At 38.9% G+C, this 10,700-nt stretch overlaps 1 protein-coding gene across 1 annotated transcript; it reads left to right on the forward strand.

Annotated features, from left to right (window-relative positions):
- The first annotated feature begins 2,299 nt into the window (after positions 1-2,299).
- psap (prosaposin) lies at positions 2,300-10,691 on the forward strand. Its single transcript, XM_015010402.2, has 14 exons — positions 2,300-2,407; positions 4,754-4,887; positions 4,969-5,043; positions 5,134-5,259; positions 5,639-5,851; positions 5,949-6,092; positions 6,171-6,227; positions 7,781-7,939; positions 8,013-8,105; positions 8,217-8,400; positions 8,631-8,794; positions 8,888-8,968; positions 9,099-9,206; positions 10,094-10,691. The coding sequence occupies exons 1-14, from the start codon at positions 2,374-2,376 to the stop codon at positions 10,130-10,132; spliced, it is 1,611 nt and encodes a 536-aa protein (XP_014865888.2). The 5' UTR covers positions 2,300-2,373; the 3' UTR covers positions 10,133-10,691.
- The last annotated feature ends 9 nt before the right edge of the window (positions 10,692-10,700 follow it).

The following is a 10,700-nucleotide window of genomic DNA, read 5'->3' on the forward strand; positions in this document are numbered from 1 at the left end:
TAGTTTGACATTTATTATGAGCCTCCGAGACCGTGTCGGAACGGTGCTGTCGGGGGGGGTGGGGGGGAGGGGGAGTCAGTTGAATCGTCGGACGTTCTTTGATTAGCTGCAAAAGGCGGCGGCTAGCTGGGCACACGCGTCTCCTTCTGAGTCTCCGAGACCATGTCGCCACCAAAAAAGAAAAGGACAGACATTAGAAGTTATTTCGCTACGTCGGCTGTAAGTACAGTGAGTGGACCCATAAGTTAGATATCTATCACGCAACGCATTTGTTGTAAAGTCCGGTGTTTAGTAAGGTCAGCACTGAATGTGAGGTAGAATAGGTCTGTTAATTATGTAATATTTTTTCTTTTTTATTTTATTATTGATTTCTTCTTATCTGCAATTGTGTTTGCTGTATCCAGAGGATATTTCTTTTAATCTTACTTGTAACGTTTGCTGAATTTTGTAAAGGAAAAAGTAAAGTGTTCTTGAACTGATCTGCTGAATATGACTGTATCTGGTTGTATACACAAGATGTATGATATGGTTATGGTTGGGGGGAGGGGGTTATTAAGCCAATGTGGTTTCCCCCCCCTTCTCAAAAATGTTCGGTGCTCTTGGTCATTTCACTGTGCTGCCGGGGGTGTCAAGGTCCCCACCAAAACTTAGACCGAACCTACGCCCTTGGCCCCAGCTGACACAGAGTGATGAATGTGTACTACTTAAATGTTAGATTTGTGTAAAGTGGGTTCTTTATGAATAATTTTTTGCTGTCTTACCCTTTGTAGTGAAATAATGAATGCATAAGATCAAATAGTCCAGTGACGCCAGATGAGGAAGTCCATGAGAGCCTCCAAATGTGTCTTGCCAGAAAATGTGTGCCCTGTAATGTGAAAATATTGGATGGTATGACATTTTGTACATAATGACACACATCCTCTGAGCTACTGGTATGACTTTCTTATCTGTATGACACCTTTTGAACTGGGTATGCAAATGTCGACAGGTGAATAATTTGCTGTGCCAAAATATGCATCCCCCTCCAAACCTGAAGAAATAAAGAGTTACGAGGGATTTCACCTTTCCTATATAATCACACTTCTCTGAGCTACTGGTATAAGTTTCATATCAATAGGACAATAGACAGGGGATGTAGATATTGACAGGCTCAGAAATTGCATTAATGCGCTTTACCTAGTGCTAACATTAGTTAGCACTATGCTACCGGGGATCGCGGCAGACAAAATATGTGACTGTCGTCATAAGTTGTGTAAGATTTCTTCTTTGAAACAGGGTGGACACTTTAGTAGCTGCTAAACGGTGTAATTTTGTGAAGATTACTTACCTTTCACATTATGTGTCCCGTCACAGAAGCCCTGCAGTTCGGGACAGAGGTCTGAGATCTCAGGGAGTCGGAGTCATTTGCTTTAGTCAGCGCTAACCAATCGGAACACGTTCGTCCTTAAGCCCCGCCCAGGATGTTCATATGAGATTCGCAAGCAAAAGACGCTGAGTTCAACCAAAAAACAGGAGCATCAAAATAAAAAAACTTAGAATCTCAACCAAAAACTTAGGCTGTCAACCAAAAAATTCTGATATGCAAAAATAAAAGTTTCAAATAAAAATTTCAAACAAAAATTAGTGATTTCAATTTTAAAAAAGACTTTTAAAGCTATTTTTTTGTTTAAAAAAATAATTTACAATTTGATTGAAATATTTTTTTTTAATTTGAAACTTTTTTTTGTGAAAATCCAAAAGTTTTGATCACAACTCTATGTTTTATGTTTTTCTTTTGGTTGGATACTACTTGTTTTGTTTGACGTGATTTATTTATTTATTTATTTTGAATACTACTTTTTTGTTTGACGTATTTTTTTTATATTCGTCAAACAATATATTTGTTTGACGTATATATTGTGAAATTTTGTGAAACAAATTTCACAAAATTTGTTTCATTGTGAAATAAATTTAACTCCATGGACTCAGGCATGTGACCCTCAGTCAGCAATTGATGAGCACCCTGTCAAAGATCAGCACTTTGGCAACATTTTGGAGTTCAAAAATGTCTATTCTTGCACAGCTCTTTAATTGATTAGGTTTTTATTTGATGTTGAATGCCTTATTAAGTTCTGCTAATATGGAGAAAGAAAGAAAAAAACTTCCAGAAAACAGTAAAACGGTGGAAAGAGGTGTGCAATAATAGGCATTTTTGGACTCCAAAAGGTTGCCAAAGTGTTGATCTTTGACAGCATGCTCATCAATTGCTGACTGAGGGTCACATGCCTGAGTCAGCTGACTCTGAGCCATCATAAAAGATTGAGCTCAGCTCCCTTTCTGCAGTTTCCTCCTTCAACCACCGACAAACACATACCCACAGTAAACAGCGCAGTCATGCTGCTACTAACTCTGCTCTTCGTGTCCTCAGGTAAAATCAACATACAAGGCTCAATTTTGAAATTGTATTGGGACTATTTTATGGCTTAATTCTGGCTCTTCTCGGGTTACAATAATGTTTCTTATTTTGTAACTGAGTGCGTTTGATGATTGGGACGCGGAAGCGTTTCATGTGTTAGCTTTGGTAAACAAGTTAACTTAAAGGGCAAACACCCTGGATATCAGGGTTGTTTTATTGTTAACACAAATGAGCTTCAACTGTTAAACTTTATTTTTCAAGCTATAAAATAAGTAATCTTTAGTTATAAGTGAAAGCCTCTTTGAGGTTTACACTTTGTCCGCTCGCTGGCCTTTCAGTTTCACAGCTAATGTTAGCCTGCTAGCTAAGCTAACGGGTTTAAGCTATGTTTGGAGTTATATTTTTGGCTTTTTTTTTTTTTTTTACTTTTTGTTTTCCTGTTAAACTGACCTTCCTTTGACCAGATTAACCTTCAGTTTAGACTCTACTTTTCATTCGTATAGGTTTTAAACGGTAGCAATTTACAGTTCATTTCACTAACATTTCAAAAACATTTCTGTATTTTGGAACATTTTTAGATATATTTTTTCCGGGTGCTTTTGTTTATTTTGAATCCTTTCGTTTTAAGCTGCTGATCTATGACATTTTCGACAGCTGATAAGTTTTATGACCCCGTATCAAGGTAATGACGAGATAGAAATGGGTCACTGCAACAAATAATTTCTAATAGAAACTTTGAAACAAGGCTATTTTACTACTGTATTATAGGTCTTACGGACCTGAAGTGAATAAAATGTATTTGTATCTTGCCAGTGCTGAAGATTACATAAAGACCACTAGCATTTTTAAATGTCATTTCAGGCTTGTGTATTTAGTGCGTATCTTCAGTTTAACTTGTGATTAAAGAATCTATAACGCTCTTTGCTCCTCCACATTCTTTCTCATCTTCCAGGACATTCCTAGATTTTAGCGTCACTTTAACATCTTTTCTTCATGAGATGCATACTTTGTATTTTCAGTTGCATTAAGCCAGGCTACTTGTTAAAGTCAGTGCAACCTGATTGTAATTTGCAGCTTTTTTATTTTTTGGTGTATTTTCAGCTTAAATGCCAAATCCTTATAAAAGTAGTTTCTGTACCCTTATAAAAATTTTTACGGCAATCCTAAAGCATGTGCTGAAAGCTGGCCTCATTCAAACAGTTAGTTTGCCTGGGAACAGCTTGTTTGACTGCTCATGTGACTCAAGTAGCGGATGGGAGGGGCCCTGCCCTCTCTGTGTTGGATGATCAGAGGTTTCTACGAGTGTTGCACACAAACCTACTAATATATATATGAAAAGTTATTTTATTTAAATAATAACTCAGTTAGTTTATTTTATTTAAAATAACTGGTCATGTCCAAATTTAGTTCTGAAGTGTTGATGTTGGTTGCTACTTCATTTGATAAGGATCTGGGAAATTGAAATGAGACCGTCCTCCGGTGTTTCTCCACATGACTGTTTTCAGTTCACTAAAATCAAGAATTGTTAGGGTTTTTTTGTGTGTATATGCAAAGCATGACCTTTCTTTGCTGGAACTAATTACCACTTCTGCTTTCTAAGTTTCACTTTATTGTCCCCTTAGGAGAATGTTCCCTTTTAACGGGGACATGTGTATTTACTTCTGCATTGGTATCTGTTTTAGAACCCATTCTTTGCTGTGTTTTAAGGCCACAAGAATATAAACTAATCCTATTAGCAATACATGCCAATAGAATTTGATATCTTATGCAAGATGATTTAAAAACTGTTTGCCAAGTTTCTCACATGAAATACCTTAAGCTTCATTGAGCAGCTCTTCAAGCTTGCACAACATTAGGATTCAACTCTTTTTTTCCTCTTTTTAAAAAAGGGATTGCTAAACTTGGAGGGACCAGTTTTAATGTGTGGAACTTTACAGGAGCAGTTTCTAAAATCAAACCTCAGAAAACATCTTTGGCTCTGGCTTCGCATTTGGCATGTGGAGCAGCACAGAGCCATGTTGGTTAGACGATGAACTATGAGACTTGTTTGCTGGCTATTTTAAAATGAAGTTTGTCTGCATTTTGTTTAATCTTATTGAGCAATATCACAGTTGAAAGTGCGTTAACTTCCTCTTGGAAATGTTGACCGACATTCCAATTCTAAGGTTCTTGTTTCTAAGAAATTTTGCTTGACTAGGAAAAACGGACAGAATAAATCTCCTTAAACAGTTCTCTTGTGTGTTCTTTATTTTTAAATAATTGAATACAATAGCAGAAACGTAACTCTTTTGTTTTGTAGTTGATTGTGATGATTTCGTTCCAAGTGTGAAATTTGACTTGATTTATTGTCTCTTTCAGCTGTGGCAACACCTCTGCTGGGCACTGAGCAGTGTGCCCGTGGCCCCCCCTACTGGTGCCAGAACGTAAAGACGGCATCACTGTGTAAAGCTCTATCTCACTGCCAGCAGAATGTGTGGAACAAGCCTCAGATGGTGAGATTTTTACAATTTGAACTTTTCTGGCCTTTTCTAAATGTGGTGCGTTTTCTAAAATGTTTGCCACTTTCTCTCCAGAAAACGGTACCATGTGACTTGTGTAAAGAGGTATTGATGGTGGTTGGACAGTTGCTGAAAGACAATGCAACTCAGGTAAAATGAGGCAAAAATACAGCGATTCTTTAGTCTTTGAGATTTAAAAGCATCGATGGATGTTGATACGGGTTTTTGTTTTTATGGCAGGCGGAAATTCTTGGGTATCTGGAGAAGGCGTGCCATCTCATCCCTGATCAGGGTCTGTCGGCTGAGTGCAAAGAGATGGTGGACAGCTACTACCCCATCATCATTGGGATCATCACTGGGGAACTGGTAAGCAGCATTGCTCTGAAAATGATGCTTTTTAAATTAACTGTTATCCCATTTAGTATTAAAGTTTATCAATTAAACTGGGTAAATAAAAGTCAATCTGCTCATTGACATGGAGTGGACGGGGTCGGAGGAACAGAAGCAGCTGTGTGAACAAAGTGCACTCTGCTGAAAAGGGGCCATTGATGAGGAAGTAAATCTAAATCTGAAGGAGAACAGAGTGGTCGCTGTGCAGCCCACAACCCTGACAAAAAGCATTTTTACTTCTTCTCTTCTCAACTCTCACCTGCTAGAACAAGACTTGGAGCAAAATTAGCTAAATTTAAATAAAGCCACTTAACATGATTTTTCTTGTTTTTTTTTTTGTTTTTTTTTCTTTAAGGAGGATCCAGGTGTAGCGTGCGGCGCAATGGGTTTGTGTAAATCTATGCAGATGTCCCTTGCCAGGTTTGAGCCCCAGGAGGAGCTCAAGTCCAATGAAATCCCTGAGGTGGACCTTGCCCAGCGTGTGGCGCCCTTCCTGCTCAATGTTCCTGACCTCCTCTACCCCCAGAATACAGGATATCCTGCTCCAAAGCAGGGAGCTCCAAAGCAGGTACTCTTGCAGTCACCTCTCTGCTCATCTAAAGAAGCCTTGCCATTTTTTAAAATTTTTATTTTAAATCTTGTTTTGAATATATTTCCTTCAATAGACTGGTGACGTAGTGTGCCAGGACTGCATCAAGTTTCTCTCTGATGCTCAGACAGAAGCGAAGGCCAACTCCTCCTTCATCGACTCCCTGATTCAGAACATTGAGCACCAGTGCGACATGTTGGGACCAGGCCTGTCTGATATGGTAAAGACTTAAAATGCGTCTATTTCACATGAATCCAAATTACCTGGAAATCGGGCTTTGAACTGTTTCTCATTGCAGTGCAAGCAGTACGTAGGACAGTACGGCCCTGCTGTTGTTCAGCAGCTGATGTCCATGGTGAGTCCTCCAGGGTTCTTTACAGAGTCTCTAAGACCCACCCCTCCATGTTGTAACATGAATCTAATGCTTAGACCTCAGTACTAAGGCTGATTTTGTTTTTTGAGGTTGCTGAGCCCATGTTTGCACCAACAGCAGCTTCATTTTTTTTTAGTTTTTTCATTGTATGAATTGCTCTAAAATGTTTCCTTTTATTAATTTTGCCTGTATTCCCCATTTACTTTTATCCTCTTCATCCATGTCATTCTGCTCTTTTCCTCTTTTACCCCCTGTGTTTATTTGCTGCCCCCCAGGAACAGGTAGGTCACGCTGTGTTCAGCCTGTAGTCTTTTAACCCCTAGTTCTTCTTGCTCTTGGGAAGTCCATTTCTTGCACTAAACACTTGCCACTGATGCATGAGAATAGATGTTTCACACATCCGAACAGTTTATTTTAGAACTACTCACTACTCAACATCACGTTGAATGACCACAGTAAAAGTTTCTTTTGCTTCCAAACTCACTTCAGTCGTGCAGTGCAGGGGCATCTCAAATGTTGACGATGGAATTCAAAAAGTAAAACTCTTGTTGTTTACATTTGTAATAGTGATTTTGATAAATACATTTTGCTCTTTATTTTTATTATTGCTCATGGCTGATTTAAAAACCCAAAATTAGTTTCTCAAAAAAAATCAGACTATTACACAAGACCAGTGCTGCACACTTTATTTGGTCAGGGCTCCTCTTGCATGACTTACATCAGTGTGATGTTCCGCCACTGAGTTAAGTGATCTTTTTAAGTATTTTTTTTATTCCACAAAACTTTCCAGCACTTCAAACAGCCAGCTTCAATTCATATTGAGGTGCCAATTCATGTCATGTCAGTTCAATAAAATTGAGAGTCAAGTATGCAATACAATTTATGTTGGTGATCAAATGTTTTTTTTTTTTTTTTGTTTTTTTTTTTGTCAACTCAGCTAATTGTATGGAATCATGACTCGCTGCTGCATTTGCTTTCATTCAGCTTCTTTAATGGTTTACTATTCTTACTGACTGTCACTGCGGTCTCTCCCCAACATTGTTTAAACCACAAAGTAAGCAGAACAATTTCTGTAACAAAATCCTGCTGCGTTGGTCTAATGTTTCAGTCTTCTGGGGAGCTGAGTTTTGGATATGTTTAGGCTGAAATCCATAAAGAAAATTGACACACTGTGTGTAATCTATGTAGTACAAGTTTTACTTTTTAAATTTGGATTGCTGATCTTGACCTCTTCAGTGAGATGCTCCTGTATATTCAAGTGGCTTTGCACATTGTGCTGAGAGATGCACTAATCTTCACTTGGACAGTTGTCTGTTTCTGAGTTGGTGCTCCAGTTAACACTATGGGTGTGTTAGGCACTGGTAAGATGACTGCCTTAGATGTTTGGATTGGTTTTGTGGTCTGTATTGCGTGTGTAGTGCATGACTGGCAGTGTTGTGTAACGACATGTTCACATTCCTAACGGCATGCCCCAAGGCAGCGCTGCAGAAGACGGGACACTGTGTGCTAAAGTAACAGTTTACTTCTCTCCACAGCAACCAAAGGAGATCTGTGCTCTTGCCGGTTTCTGTCCGGAAATGAAGAAGTCCGTCCCCATGTTGGACCTGCAGCCTGCAAAGGCCATCCCTGCTGCCAAAACCATGGTGGCCGCTAAGCTTTTCCCTGCCACCAAAGTTGAGGCTCCTGTTTCCAGGGTGGGTGCTTTTTATTTTATTTTTTTTAAAGAAAAATCACTTTCTACATAATCAAACATTAATCATATTGCAGCCGATGGTACGTGTCCGTGACTCGCCAACTTGTGCAATCTGTGAGTTTGTGATGAAGCAGTTGGAGTCCATGCTGGAGGATCAAGCAACTGAGGTGGGGATGTTTCATGAGTTCTTTTCCTAGTATCTTCAATTAAACAGCCCTGCTGCCTAAATCCTGCACGTGTTTGTCCCTAATGTGTCTGACTCTTGTTTGTGGTGGCAGGAGGAGGTTGTTAAGGCTGTGGAGAAGGTGTGCACATTTCTGCCCTCCTCTCTGACTGCCCAGTGCAAAGACCTAGTTGAGACGTACGGCCAGGCCATCATTGAGCTGCTGGTGCAGCAGGCCGACCCCAAGACTGTCTGCACAGTGCTGGGACTCTGCAACGGTGCCGACCGCGCTTATATTGGTACATAGCTGCTTCTAAATATATTCATTATATTTGCTTTGTTGCTATGATGGAGTATTAGGGGCACGCTAAGAAAAGAATAAAGTCATAATGTTATGGCTTCCTTTTATTTTTTTTTTAGTATGACCCTTATCTGTGTGGTGCAGCTTGGTCTGTTTAATGTAAACCATAGATATGCAAAACTGGGGTTAAGGTAGTTCAACGTATGGTAAATAAATCGTATGTTCCAGTTGCCCTGGACAAGGCTCGTTTTGAGGTTGGCGGCTACTGCGAGGTGTGCAAGATGGCCGTGAGTTACATCGATGGCATTCTGGAGAAGAACGCCACAGAGCAAGAGATTGAGGAGGCTGTGAAGAAAGTATGCAACTTCCTGCCTGACTCGTACAAAACAGAGGTGAGTGGTGGTTTTTAACTTTTTTTTTTTTTTTTGTATACATAAACATAACGTCGCATCAACCCTGTTGTAATGCCTTGGTTCTGTCTGCAGTGTGACCAGCTGATTGAACAGTATGAGCCAGTTCTCGTCCAGCTGCTGCTTCAGATGCTCGACCCAGACTTTGTGTGTATGGTAAGTAATTTTCTCTTGTGCAAGAGATGCACTTGCAGGCAGATCTATAAAATATGCTATGGATTTTTATGCATGTTGAAATTCAGAGTCTGAAATCTGTATTTTTTTTTTTTTTTTTTTTTTGTTACAGAAAGTGGGAGCTTGCCCTGGAGCTAAACGTCATTTTCTAGAAATGTTGGCATGCTCCCAGGGGCCTGACTACTGGTGCAAGGTCAAGGGAGCAGCCGAACTGTGCGGCGTAAGTACACAGATCTTCAACACGATACTTTCATGTCAAACTGGGCTGCCGTGAATTTTGTTTTGTGGTTAAACCATGAAACTACTTGAATTAGGAAAAAAAATATTTCATACAAGATCAAATGTAAACACATTTACATTTAGTGTTGATTAGATTGAACTGGACATGAACAAAATTTAGTGCAACAGAAGCAAGTTTCTATTGCATATTTCACAAAAATATATAAGATGAACTTAAATTATTGTATTAATAGTAGTGGGTATAGTTACAACCAATTCATTTTGATAAACATTTACAGAAGAATTTAACACTGAAGTGAAAATTAGTTTCGTTTGTGCTCAACCTGAATGCCCTGGGCAAAAATGCTATGAAAGGTTGCCATAGAAACATTATGCAACTTGATGATGCCCTCAACTCCAGGCTTGATCATAATATGCATGAAGTGCCTTATTTTACTGACCCGTCAGATTAGTAAAACATCGAACGGATTGGTAAATTTGTAGTATGGGAGAAAATGTCTTCAGCCTAAGGAAAACGATGCATAATTGGATGGGAAAGGAAGAACAGTAAGCTGCTGTGGTAGAGTACCAAAGTCATTTGGAGTGTGGTTAACTATTTTACCATCACATGAAAGAAACTCTTAAATTTCACCCAAAATTATGCCAATTTAATGCTTTTTAAATTAATATGGCATGAATTCATCAAAAAAAAAACCCACATGTCAATGAACCCAGAATTAACTTACAAAATAAATTTCAATCAAGGATGATAAAATATCAAAGCAAGCTTTCCTCTGGCTTTGACAATAACCTGACTATTCTGTAGGAAGGCTGTTTTGCATCTGTCTTTTTTTTTTATTACTGATTTATGACACCTGTTTCTTTCAGACTGTGGCTCACTGCAAACGTTACGTGTGGAAGGAATAGAGAACGACAAGCTGGAAACGGAAATTAAAAGGAAAATTACTTTAGAGCTGCTTTCCATTATTAATTCATGTCTAATAGACTAAAACTGCTGTGATGTCTGACTAAAATAACTTCATGTTTTGAATGATGACATGATGGAAATGGACTGGCTTTTTCTTTTCTCTATAATTTGGGAGATGAAGGGTTTGAAGGTGGGAGGGGGGGTTGAAGATATAAGTGATGTCAAACTTGGTCAGGTCTGATTTTTGTATTTTCTGTATTGCTTGCTTGAAATGACAGATTAAACTCATTTCACACCCACCACTATGTAGATTTACTGACTGCAACCTGGTAACCAATTACTGTTGTACTGGCTTGTCATTATCTTTTAGCAATTGTGTGTGTGAACTTTGAACATTTTGTAGATGTTTTTATGAGCATATGTGGAGGCTCCCTCCCAGTGTTTGCACTCTTATCTTTGTAAATTTGTCTCCAATGCACAGAATCTTAAATCTGCTTTGAGCAACTGGACAACTTTGTTGATTTGACTTTATCAATTAAAGTAATTTCCAAACCAAAAGGGCTCTTG

This window comes from Poecilia mexicana, unplaced genomic scaffold (assembly GCF_051168715.1).
Source record: "Poecilia mexicana isolate PSO_F unplaced genomic scaffold, ASM5116871v1 scaffold_15, whole genome shotgun sequence".
In the NCBI taxonomy this organism is placed as follows: domain Eukaryota; kingdom Metazoa; phylum Chordata; class Actinopteri; order Cyprinodontiformes; family Poeciliidae; genus Poecilia; species Poecilia mexicana.

Coding starts and splice junctions, on each gene's coding strand:
- psap (XM_015010402.2), top strand. CDS start 2,374: ATGCTGCTACTAACTCTGCTCTTCGTGTCCTCAG. Junction 4,888..4,968: donor TGTGGAACAAGCCTCAGATG/GTGAGATTTTTA, acceptor CTTTCTCTCCAG/AAAACGGTACCATGTGACTT. Junction 7,940..8,012: donor TTGAGGCTCCTGTTTCCAGG/GTGGGTGCTTTT, acceptor ATCATATTGCAG/CCGATGGTACGTGTCCGTGA.